The sequence below is a fragment of the Microcaecilia unicolor genome, chromosome 5, assembly GCF_901765095.1.
Source record: "Microcaecilia unicolor chromosome 5, aMicUni1.1, whole genome shotgun sequence".
In the NCBI taxonomy this organism is placed as follows: Eukaryota; Metazoa; Chordata; class Amphibia; order Gymnophiona; family Siphonopidae; genus Microcaecilia; species Microcaecilia unicolor.
Window position 1 is genome coordinate 256,844,286 of NC_044035.1, and position 22,508 is coordinate 256,866,793.

Below are 22,508 nucleotides of genomic sequence, written 5' to 3' on the forward strand. Positions count from 1 at the left end.
TCAATGAGTGCAAACTAGTTTTTGTAGTTGTGGGATTACAGACATTCATTCTCCATCCACCTTCTATAATGAATGCAAGCAGCATCTCATCTTGAGTATAAAACATTTGTCACCTGTATTAAACAGGAGTATAGAAACAATAATGAAGAACTTCCAGAAGTATTAGTATAGTGGGGGGGGGGGGGGGGGGATGTTCACAAAACTAGATTAATGCAGATATAGAGCAGACAAAGCAGCCCTTAATTTCCATTGGTTGGAATCTGAATGCACTAGAAACAGTCAAATAAGGAGTTGAGAAAATAATAAGCAGCAGAAAATGTTGTAAGAAAAACAGATGTGATTCATTATTTGCTGCCTGCAAGGGCTGTCAAATGCAGCACATCCTACTTAATCTGAGTTCCATTGCATGTTAAACCCTCCAGCAAACGAAAATCTGGTACAATGGAAACTGTAGTCTCATCTACAGATCAGAGTTCCATGCTGAGATACTGAAATGTAATGGTTATGTAAAAGTTTATATAAAAGTGTACACTTCTCTTCTTACTCTACCCAAAGATACCTATGCTACCTAAATACTATTGTAACTTTGGCTCTATAGCAAAACCCTCATTAGGCATGACAGCTTGTTCCAGGCATAAAACTGGTCCCATCTATCCTACTGCTTCAAGTCCACATCGACACTGAGAACCATCTCCTTACAGCTACCTAAACACCACAGCAGATATTTAAAGCCTAATATCTATACAGTGGCACTACATAGAGTGTGTCGCTGAATATCCTTCCAGACCATCTCAACACTATGGGCTAGATTCAGTAAACAGCGATCAAATTAGCGCTCAATGCTATTCTACTCTTTAGCGAGTGTCCATTATAGAATACAGCTGTGCTGATTTCGGTGCCCAAATTTACGCATCAAAATTTAGACCTGCTGGAACAAGGTGTAATTCACAGCACCCAATCTGAACAAAGATCTCTGGTATTCTATAACACTGCGGACAAATTTTAGGAACGCCTCTGATCCACCCATATACCTCTCATGGCCACACCCCTTTCTGGGTACAAGGAAAACAGGATAAGTACATGAACATTAAAGAGTTTGATACTTGATTAATATCAGTATATTTTCTTTTAATCACAATAACTATATCCTATATTCAAAGCAGATGCACAACAACATGACAATGTCGTTATCTAAATTTGCTGACTAACCTCTATACATTACAAAGGAAGTGGGTCTACCTGGGAGGTTATACAGGGGACCCAAGCGACAGATGGCTAAACAATGACCATGATAGTGCTGCTGCGCATTTGGATAACTGCAGTACTTCATTTTTAGATACAGAAAAGGGGTGTCGGGAGGGAACTGAGTGGGGATTTTGTACACACACCTACAGAAAATGGTGGAGTACAAAGGAGTGAGGCAGAAGAGAACTTGTACAAGAAGAGATGTCTTGCAGGTGGTCATTATCTGTGTCTGGCACCCGGGATGTACACTGGCCAAGTGGATTGTATAGATGGGTCAGCTAGACTTAAGGACTCATTTTCAAAAGAGAAAAACATCCTAAAAGTGTCAAGGAGTAGAGGAGTAGCCTAGTGGTTAGTGCAGCAGACTTTGATCCTGGGGGAACTGGGTTCAATTCCCACTGCAGCTCCTTGTGACTCTGGGCAAGTCACTTAACCCTCCGTTGCCCTAGGTACAAAGTACCTGTATAAACTGTATTACAAAAACCACAGAAAGGTATATCAAGTCCCATTCCCATCAAAGCAGTATTTGGACAAATTTCTTCTCAAACATCCAAACTGGTATTTTCAAAACCTATTTTGTTGATGTTTATCTATGCAGTGTGTCCAAATCATAAAGGGTCATGTTGGGGGCACTTCATGGTCAGGATTTGGGCGTTCCTAACACTTGGGCATTTTACAGCTATAAAGGAACAAAAGGAAAATGTCTAGGGCTGAAACTTCAATGTTTTGGTCCTGCATGCCAGAAACAGCTCAGAGACTTCCTCTTGTTTAAGGCCGACTTCCTCTTGTTTAAGGCCTTTTTCTGTTTTTTTGATTGACTCTTGTACTTGTAATCTGTTTGATTTGTTTTTGTTGAATATTTATATGGATGTTTTATTGTAATCCGCTCTGGATAAGGGCAGACTAGAAGAAACTAATAAATCTAAATGACCAGATGACCCCCTTACTCCCCCAATGATCAATGATCCCCTCCCCCCCCCCCCCAAAAAAAAATGTGAATAAAAATAGTTTTTACCAGCTTCTATGACAGCCTCAGATGTTATAGCCAGGCTATTAGAGCAGGTCCCTGTCTAGTGGTCGGTGCAGTGCACTGTAGACAGGTGGACACAGGCCCATTCCTCCCCCTCCACATCTACCTTTGCGTTATACTATAACCCCGCAAGCTTAAATCTTCTAGCATGCAACTTAAAAAGGGGCATGGCCAGGGGTGTGATAGGGGCATTCCATACCTCCCCTTCCACATCTATCTTTATGTTATTCTATAACCCCGCATGCTTAAATGTTCTAGAACACAACTTAAAAAGGGGCATTCCAAAAATCTGCATGCAAAGATACAGAATATTATCATTCCTGTGCCGAAATGCCAAGAGATGTGTGCCAGCATTTACAGGTTTCAGCTGGTGTAAATACCATCACCTAAATTTGGGTGTGGAAATGCGCTCTGCTATTCTATTAAGAGCGCTCAATTTGGAGCATTCTTTATAGAATAGTGCTCTGTGCCAATTTTTTCCAGCACCCAAATTTGGGCATCATTTATGGAATCTGGTCCATTGTGTTTAGAGTGTAATTTATTATCGCCCCTTCACCCCAACATTGGTACCAGTATTTGAAAATGGATTTTAGATTCCATTATTTACCTTTCTAAATCAGGGGTTAATATAAGACACATACAGGGATAATAGGTATTTTTGATTAAAAGGGGGTTCATTTTTCAAAAAGGCAGTATATAAATCCTAATAAATGAAATAAACATATTCTAAGTTTTCTGTCTGAGGTAAAGAAGGATTAAATGACTTGCCCAAGGTAACAAGGAGTATCAGTGGGAGAACCAAGATTTGAATCCTGACTTTCCTAGTCCTCAACCCACTGCTTTAGCCACACACAAACATGTTGAATCGGCACAAGTTTCAGAGAAATGTTATTATGGAAGATGGGTGAAAATTAGAAACAAATCATTGTTTTAAGTAGTTAGGCAGCTGATTTGGAGAGTAATGCTAAAAACATAAAGATATAATAAGAATCAGACACCGAAATAGATTTTGGCATCTTCTCTATCTCCTCCTATATAAATAAATACTTATGGATGTGGCTATCAGATTGCCTAATTTAGCAAGAAGTTCAGATCCAGGTAATCTCTTAGTTCAGCAACAGCCTTCAGCTGTCTTGTCTGGAAAAGAGGTGAGCCCTTAGGTCCCGCAAGGCCCCGAAGGACCTCAAGAGGACAGCCGTGCAACCCCAAGTCTTCACCCGCGGCGACCGCTGTTCACTGGGGGTTGAGCCCCCAGCTGCAGGCAGCCAACGGGACTTCCGGAACCGCGGGGTTGACGAACTGACTCAGTACCAGAACCGGGAGCGGGGAGGGCAGGTGGAAATCAGAGTAGTCCAAAAACAGGCAACAGGTCAGGGCAGGCGGCTAGCAGAGTTGTCCAGAAACAGTCCAAAGATCAAACCAGGAGAGCAAGGGAATGTACTGAAAACTAGAACACACAAAGACTGGCCTTGGGAAGAAGCAACGTCCTGTTTCAGCCCCGCTCCTTAAATACTGTAAGCATTCAACCGCTCAGCCCCAGCCAACATGCCCGGCCAATCGGAACCCGGCTACTGAAGAAATCCCTCTGGTTGGTTCCGTCCGGCTTCCCAGGCGGGGCTACAGCACTAGCATCCCAATCTGGTTCCTCTGAGGCGGAGGTTCGGGTTCCCGCGCCTGAATGTGGAGAAGACGCCGGCCATCGCGTCTCGGCGCCATCCTCCCCGCTGGCGCAAGCACGGACCCCATGGTCGGCGACCAAGAGCCCGGAAGCCGCGATCGCCAGCCCACGGGCTCGGCCCCGGACAGGGCGGCCATCGACGCAGCGAGCCCCGGCTCTCAGCCGCGGCCTCAAGAAGGCCGGCCATCGCCGCAATGGACACCGGCTCAGCCCCGACTGCACCCGGAACAGGCGCCCATCCGGGAAACCGTCGGGTAAGCCCTCTCTGGCTGCGGGTCCTTCCTCCCGGCCCTTGCTTCCCGCAGAGGAGCAGCCGGAGGGAGCGATGGATGTGACATCAGCCTAAGAAAGGACCCATTATCTTGGAACATAAGCACAATATATCTTGATGCGATTATTCTTAAAATCACAAAAGCATATATGATAGGATACATGATAAAATGCACACAGAGAGGCTGGTTTAGCAGTAGCTAAGCCTGAAGCCTTGACAACTGTTGTTACCCCTTGTAAGGTTCAAACCTGTGCTAGCTTGTTTTAACATGTGTCCATTGTATGCATATATATTTTTCTCTATAACATTTCTGTAGAAACCAAGATGGCTGTGAAATATTCACTGTTTAACAGCCAGAATTAGATTGCAATAGAGTATTCACATTTCTCATCTACAGCCTTGACTTAAAGCAAAGAAAACTACTTTAGAGGAGGTGGTCTTATTAAATCATTAGAAGCTACATTTCGCTGAGAGTAAGCCTCTTTGTGGCCATTACATAAATCTAGCTTCTACAAACTGCATACCAGTATACATTTAAACTGCCTCATTGAAAAGACAAGCAAACATTTCTTTATACAGCACACACTCACTCTCTCTATGAAGCTTATTATTACAGCATGCTGTAAACCAAATGCTCTACTAGCTTTACAAGGTACTGACAAATCTAAATAAAGAATATGAAAATGAAAAATAGCAACAAGACAATATTTAATAAGGCCTGCTCAACTAATATTTGCTTGCAAAAATCCCCTTATTCAAGGTTTTGGATATTTATGATTGAATGCAGTGCTGGTATATGTAGATACTATACTGCACTGGTTTATGATTAAGGCTTCTGATTTTAGGTTTTAACTGATAAATATGCATAAAACACCTCTGATGTAAAAGGTTTAACTAGGTGTTTATTAGATAAATACTGCATAAATACCACTTCCTCTAGTACTCTGTCACCCCTCCCCACAAGTGTACCTGTCCCCAATGAGAGGAAGGCATCTGAAGTTAGACTGCTATGTGCCCCAACCCGGAACAGAACTGAGGAATTTTTTTTTTGTTGAACAGAGTGGCACAAAGTTTTATCAAGGGGTGGCCCAACTCTCACAAAATCTTGCAGGCAACATTGTTATCCAAGGATCATTCATGTAGTAGTAAGACTGGACTGTTTGCCAGGATGTTGACCTTGCTTGTCAGATAGCTGACCCCGAGGGTCATCTCATGAGAAACGGCCCAGTTCCAAATTTTGACAGGCCTCTCAATAGAGAAGGTGCAATCTTGTTCCTCCTTGCCTATTCACATAGCAGATGGTCATTTGATTGTCTGAAAAAGGATAACTTTGTTGGATAATTAATCTCTGAAAGCCTTGTTTTGTATTGCACTGAAATTTTATTTTCAGTTTAGTAAAGCGAATGATACATGTAGCAGGTGTTCTTCGAATACAGCAGGCTGATTGTTCTCACGACTGGGTGACGTCCATGGCAGCCCCCTCCAACCGGAATAAAATCTCACGGGAGGTCCCTGCGCGGGGCACGCCCACCGCACATGTGCGGCCGTCTTCCCGCCCATGCGCGACTGCTCCCGCTCAGTTATGTAAAAAGCAAAGGAAAAGAAAACACAACTCCAAAGGGGAGAAGGGAGGGTAGGTGAGAACAATCAGCCTGCTGTCCTCGGAGAATACCTGCTACAGGTATGTATCATTCGCTTTCTCTGAGGACAAGCAGGCTGCTTGTTCTCACGGCTGGGGTATCCCTAGCTCCCAGGCTCACTCAAAATAACAAAGAGGGTCAATTGGGCCTTGCAACGGCGAGGACATAATAAAGATTGACCTACGAAGAACAACTAACTGAGAGTGCAACCTGAAAAGAATAAAACTGGGCCTAGGAGGGTGGAGTTGGATTCTAAACCCCAAACAGATTCTGCAGCACCGACTGCCCGAACCGACTGTTGCGTAGGGTATCCTGCTGGAGGCAGTAATGAGATGTGAATGTGTGGACAGATGACCACGTCGTAGCCTTGCAAATCTCTTCAATAGTGGCTGACTTCAAGTGGGCCACTGACGCCGCCATGGCTCTAACACTATGAGCCGTGACATGACCCTCAAGAGTCAGCCCAGCCTGGGCATAAGTGAAGGAGATGCAATCTGCTAGCCAATTGGAGACGGTGCGTTTCCCAACAGCAACCCCCTTCCTATTGGGGTCAAAAGTAACAAACATTTGGGCGGACTGTCTGTGGGGGCTTGTCCACTCCAGGTAGAAGGCCAATGCTCTTTTGCAGTCCAATGTGTGCAACTGATCTTCAGCAGGGCGGGTATGCGGATGAGGGAAAAATGTTGGCAAGACAATTGACTGGTTCAGATGGAACTCCGACACCACCTTTGGCAGGAACTTAGGGTGAGTGCGGAGGACTACCCTGTTATGATGAAATTTGGTATAGGGAGCATGGGCTACCAAGGCTTGAAGCTCACTGACCCTCCGAGCTGGAGTGACTGCCACCAAGAAAATGACCTTCCAAGTCAAGTACTTCAGATGGCAAGAAGCCAGTGGCTCAAAAGGAGGCTTCATCAGCTGGGTGAGGACGACTCTGAAATCCCATGACACTGTAGGAGGCTTGACGGGGGGCTTTAACAAAAGCAAACCTCTCATGAACCAAACGACCAAAGGCTGTCCAGAGATAGGCTTACCCTCTACACGATAACGGTAAGCACTAATGGCACTAAGATGGTTCCTTACTGAGTTGGTTTTGAGACCAGACTCCGATAAGTATAGAAGGTATTCAAGAAGGGTCTGTGCAGGACAAGAGCGAGGTTCTAGGGCCTTGCTGTCACACCAGACGACAAACCTCCTCCACTTGAAAAAGTAACTCTTCTTAGTGGAATCTTTTCTGGAAGCAAGCAAGACTCGAGAGACACCCTCAGAAAGACCCAAGGAGGCGAAATCTACGCCCTTAACATCCAGGCCGTGAGAGCCAGAGACTGGAGGTTGGGATGCAGAAGCGCTCCCTCATTCTGAGTGATGAGGGTTGGAAAACACTCCAATCTCCACGGTTCTTCAGACGACAACTCCAGAAGAAGAGGGAACCAGATCTGATGGGGCTAAAAGGGTGCAATCAGAATCATGGTGCCGCGGTCTTGCTTAAGTTTCACCAAGGTCTTCCCCACCAAAGGTATGGGAGGATACGCGTACAGAAGTCTGTTCCCCCAATGCAGGAGGAAGGCATCTGATGCAACCTGTCGTGGGCCTGCAGCCTGGAACAGAGGCAGCTTGTGATTGGTCTGTGTGGCGAAAAGATCCACCGAGGGGGTGCCCCACTCCCGGAAGATCTTGTGAACCACACTCGAATTGAGCGACCACTCGTGCGGTTGCATGAGTCTGCTCAATCTGTCAGCCAGACTGTTGTTTACGCCTGCCAGGTACGTGGCTTGGAGAAGCATGCCATGCTGGCGATCCCAACGCCACATCCCGATGGCTTCCTGACACAGGGGGCGAGATCCGGTGCCCCCTGCTGTGTTCCCAGATGGAATCGCAGATACTGTCTGTGAGCTGGCAGTATCGGGATGTGAGTATAAGCATCCTTTAAATCCAGGGAGCATAGCCAATCGCCTTTCTGAATCATGGGGAGAAGGGTGCCCAAGGAAAGCATCCTGAACTTTTCTCGGACCAGATATTTGTTCAGGTCTCTCATGTCTATGATGGGACACATCCCCCCTGTTTTCTTTTCTACAAGTACCTGGAATAGAATCCCAGCCCTTCTTGCCCTGGTGGTTCGGGCTCGACCGCATTGGCGCTGAGAAGGGCGGAGAGTTCCTCTGCAAGTACCTGCCTGTGGTGGGAGCTGAAGGACTGAGCTCCCGGCGGGCAATTTGGCGGAGTGGAGATCAAATTGAGGGCGTACCCGCACCGCACTATTTGGAGCTGACTTCTTGTGATGCACGTCATCGGCGCTCCGCGGTACCGACGAGATGTGGAATCAACACGCCTCCTCGGGGTCAGGTCCGAAAGGGGTCGGGCACGAGGGCCCTGCATAGCAGGAGCCGCCGAGGTAGGTGGAAGCCCACTCGGCTGCCCACTGCTCCCAGCGACAGGTGGTCATCGGGCCTGTGGCACCTGTACTCCTGAGGTCGATGCCATGTCCGGTGCCAAAGTCGACGCCACCGGTGCCGATGCTGCCGACGTCGACGCCGAAGGGCCGGTACAAGCTCCAAAAAGACGGTTCCATTGAGCTTGTCTTGCTACCTGTGTCCGCTTCTTTAAGCCGAGACACAAGTTGCACGCCTTGGGATTATGTTCAGGCCAGAGGCACTGAAGGCACCAAGCGTGGGTGTCGGAAAGCGAGATCTGCCGGCTGCACCGACCACACTTTTTGAAGCTGCTGGGGATCTTCGATGTCATCGACAGAAAAATTGCGGCGGCGAGATCAAAATCGTTGATGGTGGTGGCAAAAAGGGCCACAAAAAGGGAAGAACACGAACGCGCGGCCACGAGGCCACGACAGCGCTGAAAATAACAAAGGGCCAAAAAACTAAGGAAAAGAAGGAAACTTTTTTTTTTTATTTTAGTATAAGAGAAAAGAAGGCGCAAACAGCGCCACTAAACAAAGAAAAAGCGGACGAGGCCGCTAACTCGTTTCCGAGGCTGACATGGAGAGGGACGCAACGCAGTCTCTCTTCAAGCGCGGAAAACGAAGAACTGAGCGGGAGCGCACAGGCGGGAAGATGGCCGTGCATGCGCGGTGGGCGTGCCCCACGTGCGGGACCTCCCCGCGAGATTTTTTTCTGGTTGGAGGGGGCTGCCATGGACGTCACCCAGTCGTGAGAACAAGTAGCCTGCTTGTCCTCGGAGAAATGAAATATGTCAGTTTTGAGAATTTACATCTGCTGTCTATACTTTACACTGTACAGTGGAAATGCAAGGGGGACACTTAATGTGGTTAATTGTGCGATTAAAAAAAATTGACGATGTGTAGTCCTAGTAAAAAGTAATCTGCTTTTGACAGGATAGAAGGAATGCCTCAGGAATACATGTTATTTCCCATACGTATCACCTAGAAAAAAAAGGAACACAACTAATGTGTAAGTTATACCTTTGTAATGGTCTTTAGGTAACAGGAATAGATAAAACAACACTGGTCAAAAGCAAAAAAACACTAAAAAACTGGATGGTCTCCTCAAGTTATTAATTTGGAGGTAGCACACTATAACATTCAGGAATCATAAATGAATTACAAGGGTAAATTCTTTGAAGCTCAGGAAAACTTCAGTGTGACTACTCAAACTTGTGAAGATGCACAGTTTTCTTGGGAAACAGCCACCAACCCCCCCACCCCCAAAACCCAACCTCATACCTAGTTTTGTAGCTTAAACAAAAAAGATGCCATGGAGGTAAGATAGACTGAAGAAATATCATTCTTTTGGGAGGTAAATGAATAACCTAGGTAGTAACTCTTACATGTGTGTAAATGTTTAGAATACTAGCACTTTCATGCATAAATAACAATATGCTAAGTACTATTCTACAAATACCTACTTAAAAGATAACAAGAGGGGAATTTTCAATTTTCATTAGAGTCTGAATTACATTTAATTAGTTTCTAAGAAGCAAAACCCTAAATAAATTACAAATTGCACCAGTCAAAAGGATCATTATATTCATCTGATATCCCTAGTACCTCAAGAAGTTTTAATTAAACAACTGTATAATATTAAGATGCAGTCAGTAGTCCAGCAGTGCGAGGGGTGCTATCCAGTCTTTTGCATTGAGTGTCACATGTATAATTATCTCCCATTTGGTGAAACGTCATATGTGTGTGCTCGATGCAAAGAGCTCCTAGCTCTCAGAGACGATCTTCATCCGTTCTCTTGAGGCTAGAGTAGCAGACTTGGAGGAGCTGAGGGAGAAAGAGAGGTACGTAGAGGAGGCCCACAGGGATGTTGTAGAGAAGTCCCACCTCCAATCCGGCAGCCCCTGAGCTGCCTTGGAGGAGGTAGGCCTTCTAAAAGGAGAGCATCACCCTGGTGAGGCTGGAAGTAATCCTGTAGACAGGACCAGCACACCAGGGAAAGCAATATCCTCTCGCACCAAGGATGTGTCTCCAGGAGCTACTGCCCAGGTGGGAAGGGTTAGGACGGCTGATGTAGTTGGTGATTCGATTATTAGGCATGCAGATAGCTGGGTGGCTGGTGGACGTGAGGATCGCCTGGTCACTTGCCTTCCTGATGCAAAGGTAATGGACATCAAGCGTCAACTAGATAGGATTTTAGATAGTGCTGGGGAGGAGCCAGCTGTCTTCATACATGTGGGTATCAATGACATAGGAAAATGTGGGAGAGATGTACTGAAAGCCAAATTTATGCCCTTAAATAGAAAGCTCAAATCCAAAACCTCTAGGTTAGCATTTTACGAAGTGCTCCCAATTCCACAAGCAGGACTCAAGAGACAGGCAGTGCTCCGGAGTCTCAAGGCGTGGATGAGGCGATGGTGCAGGGGGGAGAGTTTTAGATTTGTAAGGAACTGGGCAACATTCTGGAGAAGGGGCAGCCTAATCCGGAATGATGGGCTCCACCTTAACCAGGGTGGGACCAGGCTGCTGGCATCGGCATTTAAAAAGGAGATAGAGCAGCTTTTAAACTAGAACCTGGGGGGAAGGCTGACAGTCGTTTAAAGCGCATGGTTTGGAACAAGTTATCTTTCAAAGATATCACCAAAATAGGGAAGATAGGGTATCCCAATAGTGAGGCTGCAAATAGTTCAGGGGTCCTTAAACACAAATCAGACAAAAGATTGCAAATTAATACTGTCAAGTACTGAGCATGATGTAATAGGAACAACAAACATAGTTTGAAATGTCTATATGTGAATGCCAGAAGCCTAAGAAATAAGATGGGAGAGTTAGAATATATTGCACTAAATGAAAAATTAGATACAACAGGCATTTCTGAGACCTGGTGGAAGGAGGATAACAGTGGTGGATCGAATTGGTGGAGGGGTAGCATGGTAAAATTATGTATAATCATACCTGATAATTTTCTTTCCATTAATCATAGCTGATCAATCCATAGACTGGTGGGTTGTGTCCATCTACCAGCAGGTGGAGATAGAGAGCAAACTTTTGCCTCCCTATATGTGGTCATGTGCTGCCGGAAACTCCTCAGTATGTCGATATCAAAGCTCCATCTGCAGGACTCAGCACTTAAGAGAATTACACCCACAAAGGGACACTCTGCCCAGCTCACCACCGCCGAAACGGGGGAGGGGAATTAACCCAGCTCATCCCCACACAAGTGGGGGAGGGGAATTAACCCAGCTCATCCCCACACAAGTGGGGGAGGGGAATCCGTCCAGCTCATCCCCGTGGAGCGGGGGAGGGACACCACACCCGCCGATGCGGGGGGATCTGGCTTATCCTGCAACCGCAACCGCGGGAGGAGCTGACTGACCCTAGCACCGCCGAAGCGGGAGGGGTACAAAACTGCCCTACAACCGCACGAAGCGGGAGGGAGTGCCGGCAGAATTTATGTCTCAATCCAGCCCCGTAAAACGGAGGGGAGAGGAATGCAGCAGCTCACTGTAACACAAACTCGTCTCAACTCTTGAAGAATCCAAGTGAAAAAACTTGAACCCGAAGTCTTCCTGAAGTAACTGAAGACTAAACTTGAACCTGAAATGCAACCAGAATAGAAACCATACAGATATCTGGGCGGGGCTATGGATTGATCAGCTATGATTAATGGAAAGAAAATTATCAGGTATGATTATACATAATTTTACCTTCCATATCATCAAGCTGATCAATCCATAGACTGGTGGGATGTACCGAAGCAGTACTCACCCAGGGCGGGACATAGAAATCCCTGAACTCAACACTGAAGCTCCACACCGGGCCTCCGCCCGTGCCGCCACAGTCAAGCGGTAATGCTTGGAGAATGTATGGGCCGATGCCCAAGTTGCCGCCTTGCATATCTCTTCCAAGGAGACGGACCCGGCCTCTGCCATCGAGGCCGCCTGAGCTCTAGTGGAGTGAGCCTTCAGCTGGATAGGCGGCACCTTCCCCGCGGCCACCTAAGCCGCGGCAATGACTTCCTTGACCCATCTTGCCACTGGAGGCTTAGCAGCCTGCAGACCCTTACGAGGACCTGCCAACAGGACAAACAGATGATCCGATTTCCGGAAATCATTGGTCACTTCCAAGTATCTGATGATGACTCGTCTCACATCCAGATATTTAAGAGCAGAGTACTCCTCTGGGTAGTCCTCCCTACGAAAGGAAGGGAGACAGAGCTGCTGATTCACATGGAAGCGAGAAACAATCTTGGGCAGGAAGGAAGGCACTGTGCGAATAGTCACTCCTGCCTCAGTGAACTGCAGAAAAGACTCTCGACATGAGAGTGCCTGGAGCTCGGAAACTCTTCTGGCTGAAGGATAGCCACCAAAAAGACTGCTTTCAACGTCAGGTCTTTCAGAGATGCCCTCAACAAGGGTTCAAAAGGCGGCTTCTGTAATGCTCTGAGCACCAGGTTAAAATTCCACGCAGGCACCATTGAGTGCAGAGGAGGGCGCAGGTGCTTAACTCCCTTGAGAAAACGCACCACATCTGGCTACGAAGCCAGGGAAGCACCCTTCAGGCGGTCCCTGAAGCAAGCCAGGGCCGCTACCTGGACTTAAAGGGAACTGAGCGACAGGCCTTTCTCCAGACCTTCTTGCAGGAATGCCAACACTGAAGAAATTGGAGCAGCGAATGAAGAAAATGAGCCTGCTTCGCCACGCTGCAAAGGTACGCCAAACCCTGGCGCAAGCAGTAAAAGTAGAGCGCTTCCTCGCTCTCAGCATAGTGGCGATGACCTTGTCTGAGAAGTCCTTCTTCCTCAGACGCTGCCGCTCAATAGCCAGGCCGTAAACCCAAAGGGGGAGGGATCCTCCATCACCACGGGACCCTGCTGTAACAGACTCTGCTCCACTGGCAGCCCCACCAGGATTATCCAGCCCGGATGCTTTGCCAATCGGACTAGCACCCTGCCCAACATGGGCCAGGGCGGGAACACATAGAGAAGCTCTTGTGTTGGCCACTGTTAGAGGAGAGCATCGACTCCCAGAGATCGAGGGTCCCGTCCTCTGCTGAAAAAACGCGGCACTTGGCAACTGGCCGATGACGCCAATAGATCTAGGCTCGGCTGGCCCCAGCGCTTCGTGATATCCAAGAACGCCTGAGCCGATAACTGCCACTCTCCGGGATCCAAGGTATGGCGACTGAGAAAGTCCGCCTTGACATTCATGACTCCGGCAATGTGGGCTGCTGACAGCTGCTCCAGGCTCGCTACCGCCCACTGGCATAGATTCACGGCTGCCTTGGCTAGAGGGGCGCTCTTGGTACCTCCCTGGCGGTTGACATAGACCACAGCCGTGGCATTGTCCAACAGGACCCGTACTGGCTTCAACGCCAGTACCGGGATGAACTCCAAAAAACGCCAACCGAATGGCTCTGAGTTCCAGGAGGTTGATAGACCACTTTGCCTCTGCAGGAGACCAGAGCCCCTGCGCTGTCCTTCCCAAGAAGAGGGCTCCCCAGCCCGACAAAGAGGCGTCCGTCGTGACGACAATCCACTCCGGGGTCACCAGAGGCATTCCTGCAGACAACTTGTCTGTCTGCGTCCACCAGCTCAGCGCCTTGCGCACTGCTGGGTCCAAGGGAAGTCGCACAGCATAATCCTCCGACATCGGAGTCCAGCGCAGCAGCAGAGATTGTCGAAGTGGTCTCATATGAGCCCTGGCCCAGGGCACTACATCCATCGTGGCCGACATAGAGCCCAACAGCTGCACATAGTCCCAAGTCCGAATAGGAGAGGCTACTAGGAACTAGTCCACCTGAGCCTGAAGCTTGACAATCCAATTGTCTGGCAGGAACACTCTGCCCACTTGGGTGTCGAATCGAACTCCCAGATGCTCCAGGGACTGAGTCGGGCGCAGCTGGCTTTTCTCCCAGTTGATGATCCACCTCAGGGAGCTCGAAAGAGCAACCACCCGGTTCACAGCTTTGCCGCACTCTGCATAAGAGGGGCTTGGATCAACCAGTCGTCCAGATAAGAATGGACTTGAACTTCTTCCTTCCACAGGAAGGCCGCGATGACCACCATTACTTTGGAGAAGGTCCGCGGAGCAGTAGCCAACCCGAACGGGAGGGCTCTGAACTGGAAGTGTCGACCAGTACTGCAAAACGCAAAAAGCGTTGATGAGGAGGCCAGATGGGAATATGCAAGTACGCGTCCTTGAAGTCCAAGGATGCCAGGAACTCTCCTGCCTTCACTGCCGCTATAACAGAGCGGAGGGTCTCCATGCGAAAGTGCCGAACTTTCAAGGCCCAATGGACCCCTTGGGGTCGAGGATAGGCCGTACAGAACCTCCTTTCTTTGGAATCACAAAGAAAAAGAAGTAACGTCCCTTGCCAGGCTGATTCTCTGGCACCGGAACGACTGCCCCCAGGCGGAACAGATTGTCCAAGGTCTGCCGCACTACCACAGCTTTGACCGGAGACTTGCAGGGAGAGAGTACAAACCCGTCTTTTAAGGGTCGGCAGAACTCTAGCTTGTAGCCGTCTCTGATGACTTCCAGCACTCAAGCGTCTGAAGTTATTGTGGTCCACTCGCCCATAAACGAGGACAACCGTCCTCCAATCTTAACTGAGGCGTGGACCAAGGCCCCGTCATTGGGTACGAGACCCTGGGGGAGGACCGGAGGGAGCACCTCCGGGACGGCGGTCTCTGCGAAAGGAATGCTGCTTGGGGGAGAAGTTCCTCTTGAAGGAAGAGAGGGCAGAGGAGCCCGACCTGCCCGGGCGGTACCGACGGGCTTCCTGAGCCCGTCCTCTGGAGGTACCAGGGCGAGTACTAGCCCGAGCCCGAGCCCTGACCTCTGGTAACTTCTTGCCCTTAGACGTGCCGAGATCGGTCACGATTTTGTCCAGCTCGACCCCAAAGAGCAGCTTGCCTTTAAAAGGCAATCTAGCCAGGCGGGATTTAGAGGCATGGTCAGCAGACCAATGTTTCAGCCAAAGCCACCGCCGCGCAGAGATTGTCTGAGCCATGCCTTTAGCTGAGGCTCTCAAGACATCATACAGCAAGTCTGCCAAATAGGCTAAGCCCGATTCCAGGGCCGGCCAAACAGCCCTCAAGGAATGATCCGAGGGGGAAGCCCGCTGCACCATAGTCAGGCACGCCCTGGCCACATAGGAGCCGCAAACTGAGGCCTGCAAACTTAAAGCAGCCGCCTCAAAGGACGACCTTAAGGCCGCCTCCAATCCTCTGTCTTGGGCGTCCTTTAGGGCCGTGCCACCTTCCACTGGTAACGCCGTTTTCTTAGTCACCGCAGTGATTAAAGAATCCACGGTAGGCCACAGAAAGGCCTCACGTTCACCTTCCGGCAAAGGATAGCGGCGGGACATAGCCCTAGCCACTTTAAGGCTCGCTTCCGGGACATCCCATTGAGCCGAAATTAAGGAGTGCATGGCATCATGCATGTGGAAGGTTCTAGGCGGGCGCTTCGTCCCCAGCATAATGGCAGAGCCAACAGGGGCTGAGGGAGAGACGTCCTCCGGAGAGGAAATCTTCAAAATGCCCATGGCCTGCACTAACAGGTTGGGCAAAACCTCTGAGCTAAAGAGCCGCTGCAGAGGGGTCATCCGCTCCATCCGAGCGGGGATCCGTCTCCTCCAAGGAATCCGCAAAGGACCGTTGGGAGACCTCAGACACGCTGCCCTCATCTACATCGGAGGAGACAAAGTTCTCCAAGGCCTGGGAATCAACCCGAGGGCGTTTACCTCTGGGAACCTCAACCTCTTTACCAGACGAGGGAGCAGGGGCAGCGTTTTGCATGAGGAAAGCCTGATGCAGCAGCAAAACAAACACGGGGGAGAAACCCCCCAGACTGTGCACTTCCGCAGCCTGGGCAACAGCCCTAGACGCACCCTCAACCGGCGCTCGCAAGAGCGGGGGAGAGACATGCTGCGCATCAAAAATGGCGTCCGGCGTGACACTCCGCGAAGGAGCCGCGCGGGAAGAACGGCGCTTAACTTTAGCCGCTTTTGTGCCGTCGCCCAAATTAAGGGCGTTCATGGCATTAATGTCTCCAACCTCAAGGGCGGCCCACGAAGAAGCCGTCCGAGCCGCGTGGCCGGCCAAGATGGCGGAGGCGAGGAGCGGGGGATGGGCGTTTATGGCGGGAAAAACCGCCACGCCGGAGGAAGGACCGGGACATTCATCGGTCACGAAACTGTCACCCAACAAGGGCGAATCAGGCTGTAAGACCCCCGCATCCCCTCTAGAAGCTCTCAAGCGATCCGGGGAGCGACCCTTTGCGCCCTCGCCCTCCGACGCCATATGCCACGAGGAGAAGAATCGGGGAACCCCCTGCCCGCTATAAAAAGGTAAAAATTACCTGCTGTCCACTCCGAGCTGTAACGAACTGGTGTCCCAGTGAGTAGCTGCAATGAACGTTTAAATAAACGTCGAAATAAACGCCTTTAAGGACGTTTAAAAATTTTTTTTTTTTTTTTTAAACGGAGCCAGCGGGAGGGGGGAGAAAAGGAGGGACCTGGCACCACCAGGTTTGCACTTGCTCAAAAGAGCCCTCAACCCCAGGCACTCAACAAAACCTAAAAATTAGGCTTGGAGGCCTAGCCAGAGCTGCTGCTGTGTGTGACCACCACCTGCTGAGATAGAGAACATACTGAGGAGTTTCCGGCAGCACATGACCACATATAGGGAGGCAAAAGTTTGCTCTCTATCTCCACCTGCTGGTAGATGGACACAACCCACCAGTCTATGGATTGATCAGCTTGATGATATGGAATGTATATTAAGGAGAACCTTGAATCAAATAGATTGAAAATTCTGCAGGAAACAAAACACATCTTGGAATCACTATGGATTGAAATTCCATGTGTAAAGGGGAAAAGGATAGTGATAAGATTGTACTACCGTCCGCCTGGCCAGGATGAACAGATGGATGCAGAAATGTTAAAGGAAATTAGGAACGCAAACAAACTGGCCAACACATTGAGCCTACAAATAGGTTGGAAAATGTAGGATACAAATGTAACAAATGGGTGATTTCAATTACCCTGATATTGACTGGGTAAATGTAACATCGAGGCACGCTAGGGAGGTAAAATTCCTTGATGAAATCAAGGACAGCTTTATGGAGCAGCTGGTACAGGAGCCGATGAAAGAAAAATTCTAGACCTAACCCTTAGTGGCGCGCATGATCTGGTGCGGGAGGTAATGGTGATGTGGCCACTTGATAACAGTGATCATAATATGACTGGATTTGATATTAGCTTTGAAGTAAGTATACACAGGAAATCCAATATGTTAGCATTTAACTTTCAGAAAGGAGACTAAGATAAAATGAGAACGGTGAAGAAAAAAAAAAACTTACAGAAGCAGCTGCGAGGGTCAAAAATTTACATCAGGCATGGATGCTGTTCAAAAATACCATCCAAATATATTCCATGTATTAAAAAAGGTGGGAGGAAGACCAAATGACAGCCGGCATGGTTAAAAAGTGAGGTGAAGGAAGCTGTTAGAGCTAAAAGAGTAGGGTTAAATGGTCAGTATTCTCAATGGAGAAGGGTAGAAAGTGGGGTTCCCTAGGGGTCTGTGCTGGGACTGCTGCTTTTTAACATTTATAAATGATCTAGACATGGGAGTAACTAGTGAGGTAATTAAATTTGCTGACTACACAAAGTTATTCAAAGTTGTTATATCGCGAGAGGCTTGTGAAAAATTACAAGAGGACCTTATAAGACTGAGAGACTGGGCGTCTAAATGGCAGATGACGTTCAATGTGAGCAAGTGCAAAGTGATGCACGTGAGAAAGAAGAACCCAAACTATAGCTACGCAATGCAAGGTTCCATGTTAGGAGTCACCAACCAAGAAAGGGATCTCGGTGCTGTTGTTGGTGATACGTTGAAACCCTCTGCTCAGTGTGTTGTGGCGGCTAAGAAAGCAAATAGAATGTTAGGTATTATTAGGAAAGGAATGGAAAACAAAAGTGAGGACGTTATAATGCCTTTGTATCGGTCCATGGTGCGACCGAATCTCAACTATTGTGTTCAATTCGGGTCACCACATCTCAAAAAAGATATAGTGGAATTAGAAAAGGTACAGAGACGGGCGATGAAAATGATAAAGGGGATGGGACGACTTCCCTATGAGGAAAGGCTGAAGCGTCTAGGGCTCTTCAGCTTGGAGAAAAGATGGTTGAGGGGAGATATGATAGAGGTCTATAAAATAATGAGTGGCATGGAACAGGTTGACGTTAATCGTTTGTTTACTCTTTCCTAAAATACTAGGACTAGGGGGCATGCGATGAAGCTACAAAGTAGTAAATTTAATACGAACCGGAGAAATTTTTTCTTCACTCAATGTGTAATTAAACTCTGGAATTCTTTGCCAGAGAATGTGGTAAAGGTGGTTAGTCTAGCGGGGTTTAAAAAAGGTCTGGCCAGCTTCCCAAAGGAAAAGTCCATAGACCATTACTAAATTGACTTGGGGAAAATCCACTGTTTACTTCTGGGATAAGCAACATAAAATGTATTGAACTTTTTCAGGATCTTGCCAGCTATTTGTGACCTGGATTGGCCACTGTTGGATAGGATACTGGGCTTGATGGACCCTTGGTCTGTCCCAGTGTGGCAATACTTATGTAATGTCATGGCACACACAGTGATGGAGCATGGGCAGTACATAAGTGGGGCTCCCACTGATGTGTGAAACATACAGAATACTGTAAGTTATGCAGGTACCTGCCATGCTTAGGTCCTAGCAATTACGCCTCTATGAATGGTGTAAGTGCTCATGGCTAAAGTAATCTATAAAGGAAAGTAGGCACTTATATTCTTTTATAGAACAGGTGCCTACTGTGTGCCCTCTGGATGCCTAATTCTATGTGCCCTGTCATAGAATTGCCCTCTTACCCCAATTTAATTGAATATTGAGCTAATGCCAATAATGGGCATTTTAACAAGCAATTACTGGCATTAATTAGATTTAATTAGAATGTGTGCATATAAATATAGTCATGGGATCCACATCTAAATTTTAAATGCAGTAAAAAAAAAAAAAAAGGGTGGGGGTGGAAATGGGAGGGTCATGGGGATTAGGAGCATTCCTAGCATTTACGCACATTGTTATAGAATAAGGGGGGTGTGTGCCCCATTTAGGCGCATACATTTGTACCATGTTTCAGCTGGTGCAAATGGCTGTGCCTAAAGTTAGGCATGATTCCCAGGCAAAAGTGCTATTCTATGAACCACACCTAACTTTAAGTGTGCTTTATAGAACAGCGCTTTTTTCTGCACCATATATAGAATATACCCCTTAATGTCAAAAATTACATTCATTTTCTAACCAAAGAGGTTTGCTGAAAACAAATGTGAACCAATTGAACAGACTACATTTTTAGCACTGGTTTGCATATGAAATGAAGAACAAATATTTGACATCTCCATATCCTTACTAAGTAGTGGCTGGATGTTATTAATAACTCAAACAGGTAAAAACAAAATACAATTTCAAACATTTTCACAATGTTGAATGTGTCTCTGGGACTGAAGCTTTAATTTTCAAAGCACCTTTTCTCCTGCACTCACCTCCTGTCCTGAAAGATAATAAGCGGCAAGAAGGCCTCCGATAAAACGGATGTTCACTTCAAACACAGACACTTCTGAATTCTGCTCAGAGAGAGGAAAAACATCTTTCAAGTAAATGAAATGAAAATGGTTTCAACAATAGTGCTAAAAAAAATAATGTGTGTAGTGCAAACTTCTTTGAACCAGGTATATACAGTGGGGGAAATAAGTATTTGATCCCTTGCTGATTTTGTAAGTTTGCCCACTGACAAAGACATGAGCAGCCCATAATTGAAGGGTAGGTTATTGGTAACAGTGAGAGATAGCACATCACAAATTAAATCCGGAAAATCACATTGTGGAAAGTATATGAATTTATTTGCATTCTGCAGAGGGAAATAAGTATTTGATCCCCCACCAACCAGTAAGAGATCTGGCCCCTACAGACCAGGTAGATGCTCCAAATCAACTCGTTACCTGCATGACAGACAGCTGTCGGCAATGGTCACCTGTATGAAAGACACCTGTCCACAGACTCAGTGAATCAGTCAGACTCTAACCTCTACAAAATGGCCAAGAGCAAGGAGCTGTCTAAGGATGTCAGGGACAAGATCATACACCTGCACAAGGCTGGAATGGGCTACAAAACCATCAGTAAGACGCTGGGCGAGAAGGAGACAACTGTTGGTGCCATAGTAAGAAAATGGAAGAAGTACAAAATGACTGTCAATCGACAAAGATCTGGGGCTCCATGCAAAATCTCACCTCGTGGGGTATCCTTGATCATGAGGAAGGTTAGAAATCAGCCTACAACTACAAGGGGGGAACTTGTCAATGATCTCAAGGCAGCTGGGACCACTGTCACCACGAAAACCATTGGTAACACATTACGACATAACGGATTGCAATCCTGCAGTGCCCGCAAGGTCCCCCTGCTCCGGAAGGCACATGTGACGGCCCGTCTGAAGTTGCCAGTGAACACCTGGATGATGCCGAGAGTGATTGGGAGAAGGTGCTATGGTCAGATGAGACAAAAATTGAGCTCTTTGGCATGAACTCAACTCGCCGTGTTTGGAGGAAGAGAAATGCTGCCTATGACCCAAAGAACACCGTCCCCACTGTCAAGCATGGAGGTGGAAATGTTATGTTTTGGGGGTGTTTCTCTGCTAAGGGCACAGGACTACTTCACCGCATCAATGGGAGAATGGATGGGGCCATGTACCGTACAATTCTGAGTGACAACCTCCTTCCCTCCGCCAGGGCCTTAAAAATGGGTCATGGCTAGGTCTTCCAGCACGACAATGACCCAAAACATACAGCCAAGGCAACAAAGGAGTGGCTCAGGAAGAAGCACATTAGGGTCATGGAGTGTCCTAGCCAGTCACCAGACCTTAATCCCATTGAAAACTTATGGAGGGAGCTGAAGCTGCGAGTTGCCAAGCGACAGCCCAGAACTCTTAATGATTTAGAGATGATCTGCAAAGAGGAGTGGACCAAAATTCCTCCTGACATGTGTGCAAACCTCATCATCAACTACAGAAGACGTCTGACCGCTGTGCTTGCCAACAAGGGTTTTGCCACCAAGTATTAGGTCTTGTTTGCCAGAGGGATTAAATACTTATTTCCCTCTGCAGAATGCAAATAAATTCATATACTTTCCACAATGTGATTTTCCGGATTTAATTTGTGATGTGCTATCTCTCACTGTTACCAATAACCTACCCTTCAATTATGGGCTGCTCATGTCTTTGTCAGTGGGCAAACTTACAAAATCAGCAAGGGATCAAATACTTATTTCCCCCACTGTAAGTGATGAAACAGTAAAGAAACTTCCATACTCTAGTTTCAGTCTGCCTCGAGTCATAAATTTTCTTTGTAAAGAGAACAAAATCAGTGGTATTCACTTCCAATTCTTCAGGGCTACAAATGGGTCCAGTATACAAGACAACCCTAATGAAAATGCATGAGATTTGCATACAATGGAAGTCATACACATGCAAATCTCTTCCATGCATATTCATCTGGGATATCCTGAAAACTCAATCTGTTTATGGTCCTACAGAACCATCAGTGAAAATAGCACTGATGTAGTTATCTAAAGAAAAAATTTGGGTAGTTTTGAAAAAACATACACTCAGTTATCTTATATGTCAGTGTACTAATATCTATCACAATTTATGAATAATCTAGGAATCATAGCAAAATTTGTTTTACAAGAAATTGAGCATCTGCAGTTCAACAGAACTTGGATTTGAGTCTCCATGAAAAGGGTAAGCAATAATATCTACATGTATTCTGCACTGTGACTACTATTGCTTTAGTCTGGTTTCAGATACCAGCAAACTAGTGAAATATCAGGACCCCATATTTATTCATGCAACACTTCAACCTCATTAGTGAGTTAATGATTTCTCAAACATTGGCAATGCAATCTGAATAACCAGTGTAACTTAGCCCAAAGATTATAAAGTTTGATACTTCAACATCAATCCATGGATGTATTCTCTGCGAGAATCCTGTGTTTCCCATATGCAAGACACAGTGTACAGCTGACAAGTTATTACACTGGTTCTTCAATTTACAGACAGAAGCTCAGGTACAAATATGAGGCAAGTGGGAATTCATTTAATGAATGCAAATGACTGTGCAGCAGGGTTCAGAGATGGTAGGAACC

General features: G+C 47.1%; 1 protein-coding gene across 2 annotated transcripts in view; it reads right to left on the bottom strand.

Annotated features, from left to right (window-relative positions):
- MAN1A2 (mannosidase alpha class 1A member 2) overlaps positions 1 to 22,508 on the bottom strand; it is a 488,967-nt gene that overhangs the window by 139,238 nt on the left and 327,221 nt on the right. The window contains exon 5 of one of the 2 annotated variants that reach the window (XM_030204024.1): positions 19,856 to 19,936. The exons of the other annotated variant lie outside the window; for it this stretch is intronic. Coding sequence (XP_030059884.1) covers positions 19,856 to 19,936 — 81 coding nt within the window. The remainder of the gene's footprint in view (positions 1 to 19,855; positions 19,937 to 22,508) is intronic. 2 annotated transcript variants of the gene reach the window in all.